The sequence below is a fragment of the Fukomys damarensis genome, unplaced genomic scaffold, assembly GCF_012274545.1.
Source record: "Fukomys damarensis isolate Sample0158 unplaced genomic scaffold, DMR_v1.0_HiC HiC_scaffold_37, whole genome shotgun sequence".
Lineage (NCBI taxonomy): Eukaryota > Metazoa > Chordata > Mammalia > Rodentia > Bathyergidae > Fukomys > Fukomys damarensis.
In genome coordinates, this window is record NW_022900949.1 from 721,426 (window position 1) to 725,567 (window position 4,142).

At 60.5% G+C, this 4,142-nt stretch overlaps 1 protein-coding gene across 1 annotated transcript in view; it reads left to right on the top strand.

Annotated features, from left to right (window-relative positions):
• Ushbp1 (USH1 protein network component harmonin binding protein 1) overlaps window positions 1-2,513 on the top strand; it is an 8,608-nt gene extending 6,095 nt beyond the window's left edge. The window contains exons 9-11 of the mRNA XM_033759372.1: window positions 1,339-1,430; window positions 1,536-1,658; window positions 1,817-2,513. Coding sequence (XP_033615263.1) covers window positions 1,339-1,430; window positions 1,536-1,658; window positions 1,817-2,006 — 405 coding nt within the window. The 3' untranslated portion in view covers window positions 2,007-2,513. The remainder of the gene's footprint in view (window positions 1-1,338; window positions 1,431-1,535; window positions 1,659-1,816) is intronic.
• Window positions 2,514-4,142: the final 1,629 nt, after the last annotated feature.

Genomic DNA, 4,142 nt, shown 5'->3' on the forward strand with positions numbered 1-4,142 from the left:
TTTTTTTGAGACAAGGTCTCACTATGTAGATGAGACTGACCTGGAACTCACTGTGTAGCCCAGGCTGGTCTCAAACTCATAGTGATCCTCCTGCCTCAGCCTCCCGAGTGCTGGGATTACAGGCGTGTGCCACCAGGCCCGGCCTCATGCTTATTTTTTAATTGTTGTTAATTTTTTGTTTGGGGCGGGGATTTAGCTCAGTGGTTCTGGCGCCTGCCTGGAAAGTGCAAGGACCTGGGTTCAATCCCTGATACCAAAAAAAGTGGGTTTTTTGTTTGGGATATTTTGAGACCAGGTCTCACTATGCGGCCCAGGTTGGCTTTGAATTTTCAAACTGCTTCTGCCTCAGCCAGGAGGCTGGGATGACAGGCGTGTGCTGCCACACTCTGCTTCCTCCTAGATTTTGGTTCCAGCCCCTTCAGCAATGTTTTTCTTTTTCTCCTGAGTCTGATCACGTCTGTATTCTGTTTAAGACCTTCGGTGGGTTACAGCTTTTTCCCCCCAGGTGTGGGGGAACTGAACCGAGGGTCTCTTGGGTGCTAGGCATTTGCTCTACCACTGAGCTACCTCCCAGCCCTTTTTGTTCTTATATTTTATTGAAAGACCTGATCTTGCTAAATTGCCTAGGCTGGTCTTGAACTTGCAATCCTCCTGCCTCAGCCTCCCAAATGTTGGGGTGCACCACCACACCTGCTTCTTTTTTTTTTTTTTCTTTGTACCAGGATTGAACTCAGACCTTGAGCTTGTGAGGCAGGAACAGTGCCAATGATTTAAGCCCAAGGCCGTCCTCCTCCTTTTTTGAAACAAGGTCTTGTGGTATTGCCCAGGCTGGCCTTAAATCCCTGTGTTCAGCAGCCTTCCTGCCTCAGCCTTCCTCCTGGCAGGCATGTGGTGCTGTACCCAGCTCGAGCCAGGTTACCCGACATGCCCCTTGAATCATCTCTCCCACATCAGTGGCCTTGCACGGGTAACTTCCTTAGTGTACTAAAGCCCTTGACCAGCCAGGCGGGGTGGTACAGCCCCCTCATCCCAGCCCTGGGGAGGCTGAGGCAGGAGGATTGCCACAAGTTTGAGCACAGCCTGGGCCACATGGTGAGACCCTATCTCAAGAATCCAATAAACAAATAAATGAAGTAAGTCCTTGACCTTCTGCTGTCCTGAGGCCTGAGCCAGGACCCACCCCCAGGGCAGCCTTCCCCATTGTCTTTGGATCCATCCTGTGGATTATTTTCCTCTCCTGGAAGTCTTGGGTAGCCTCGTGGGTGACCTCATGCACCTGAGGACAGGCTGTAGCTGCCCTGAGCTGAGCCTCACATGTCTCTCCTCTCCCTCCTCCAGCAGGGCCTGGCCAGCAGCACGGATGGAGGCCTGGAGTGCAGGGCGTGGGACCAAGAGAAGCTGGCCGCAGAACTGGCCTCTTCCCTCCAACGGTGTGTGCTGGGGCTGGGCGAGGCCGGGGGCGCACGGCCCATGGGCAGGGGTGGGGAGCACACATGGCAGACAGGCTGTGGCATGGCCCTGTCCCTCCCACCCAGCGCCCAGGGCCTGCAGGAGCAGCTGCAGTCCCTCCAGGCACAGCTGGAGCAGGTGGCCCGGCGAGGGCGTGCTGGGCGGGTCCAGAGTGCGGAGCTGAGCGCGGATCTGTGCAGAGCTCACAGGTGGGCCTGTGCGCCCCCTGGCGGTCTTCCCTGGGCCTCAGTCTCCCCCGTTGTTCCGTCCATCCCTCTCCTCCCCCAATGGCCGTTGAGCGGCGGTGGGACCCCTGGGGACCCAACCTGAGAATGGGAGGACAGAACCTGACCTAGGCCCCCCACAGTGCCCTGGTCCTGGGCTTCCGTGGAGCCCACCGGAAGCAGGAAGAGCAGCGCCGGAAGCTGGCGAAGCAGATGGCACAGATGGAGGCCCGGCAGGCCGAGGAGCTGGCCGGGCTGGAGGCCACCGCCCACGCCCTGGGGAAGCCCCGGCCATGGCCCCCGCTGTCCCCGCTGGGGGAGACCCTGCTATAGTCCAGGGTCACAGTGTCCTCCAGAGCCTCCTCTCTGGCCTGCCGGGTGTGGTTGGGCAGGGTCGTCGGCTTGGCCCCGTGTGGATGACAAACGGTTCATCGGTGGGGTGTGCTCAGAAGCATCCTAGACAAGTGCAGGGACCCAGGCTGAGGCACTTCCAGGCTCGGTGCGGTGACACAGCCAGGGCCCAAGTTCCACTGGTTCGGTCCAGAGCCCGGGGAGGGGTCCATGCGGGCACCACACAGCTTCCCCTGGCCACCCTCCTCCCAGTGGGAAGCTGGGTTTGCCGGGGAGGTCTTACGAGACAGTGCTCCCGAGGGAGACGGACTGGCCGGTTCAGTTCATGGCCTGAAAGGTCGCTCTCAGGTGGAGGAGTAGTCTGAGATGGCTCGGAGACTTGCATTTACAAGTGGAGCTGACTATCCAGCAAGTGGGCACTCAATCTGTAATCCCAGCACTCTGGGAGGCTGGAGCAGGAGGATCTCCTCTGTCCTGGGGAACTTAGTGACTCTGTGAGACCTTGTGTCAAAAAAGTAATAAAAAGGGCTGAGGATGTAGCTCAATTGTGAAGGCCCTGGCTTCCATCCCAGCACTGATAGACACAAAAAAAGTAGAGCTAAAATAAGGAGGCTCTAGGGGGCAGGCGCTATAAAGGCAAAAGCCTGCAAGTCCTGTGCTTTGGGGTGAGAAGAAAAGTCCAAATGGGTGTCAGGAAAGCAGGCCTGGCCCACACAGTCCAGCCTGAGGCTCTGGCTTCTGCAGGGCTTGGGGCTGGTTTTGCCCAGTGAGCAGCCAGCAGTAAAGTAGCATATCCTTTGCATAGGCCACACCCTGGCACCCCACGGGGCAGGTGGAGGGGCTGGGACTAGTGGCCTGCTGTCCCCTCCAGGCCAGAGCTGAAAGTCAAGCCAAGGATTAGGAAGATTTGGACCATGGCCAGGGGCGGGCGCTCCAGGCCTCACCTGGGTAGGTGTGGGCCAGTCATGCGGGCCTGGCCAGCGGTCACCCCGAGCTGGCCAGCGCCTGGAACCCGCTCCTCCCCGCCCCAGAGGCAACACAGAGTGGAGGGCACCTTGTCCTCCTCCCCTTCCTCTCCTGGTCTCCACCCTGCCTGGCTTGAAAGAAAGCAGGGAAACTGAGGCAGGCCACCTTGGAGGGGTGCAGAGTGGAGCCAACTTCCCTCCCTCACAGCGAGTCTCCGGGTGATCTTGGTCCCCAGTCCCCCAGGTGGCCCTGGGCGATGAGGGAGCCAAGGTCGCCTGGGGGCGGGGCGGGTTCCCAGGCATTAGCCCAGTGTCTGGAGGTTCCCACGGGCGCCCCCGCAGCAGATGGGCCGGGCCCCTTTGTCCCTGGTCCGCGGCAGCCACAAGGTCAGATGTCACCGCGGGGCCGCGGGCAGGGGTCAAGGGTCGGGACCGAGCCTGGTGGCTAGGCAGCCCCTGGGGTTCTGGGAAGAGGGGGTCCTCCCCGGCTCCTCCTACCCAGCCCGTCCTTCTGAGTCCCCTCCCCAGACCATCGCCTCCTCTTTCCAGTCCCCTTTCTTCCCTAAATCCTTGTTTCTTGCTCACTCCTGAAACCCGACTGGTGCCCCACCGCTGGGACCCATGTCCTCACCCCAAATGAGCAGCCAACGCCCAGATCCGGAGTATTGTATGCCCACCCAGGTGAGACCCAGGGAAGTTCTGCCCAGGTCTGCCTGAGTCCCGCCTGCTTTCGGAGTTCAAAAGGAGGCAGCAGGCAGAGCCGCGCTGGGAGTGCCCAGCTGGCTGCAACCGGGCTCAGTTTCCCTTTAGCTAACGCCCAACCTCCAAGCAGGGAGGCTCTCCAGGAGCAGGTGTGGACCGGGGCTCAGGCTGCCCAGCAGGCCGGAGCTAACTGGTGCCGGCCTCGAGGTGGAGGTAAAAGGTCGCCTCGGCCAGGCCCTGTACTGCAGTTAAACGTTAACAGCCCTGGAGCCCGGCCGTGCATGCAGAGAGCGCCTAATAGATGTGCCGCGCTCTGGGGTTTGGCCGAGGGGCGGGGACAGGAGGCAGCTGGGCTACCCGGAGCGAGCGACATCTGCAGTCCAGCCGGCCGGGCCCTCCCTGTGCGGCGCAGAAAGAAAAGGAAACTCAGGGGGGAAGGGCCGGTGGGGGA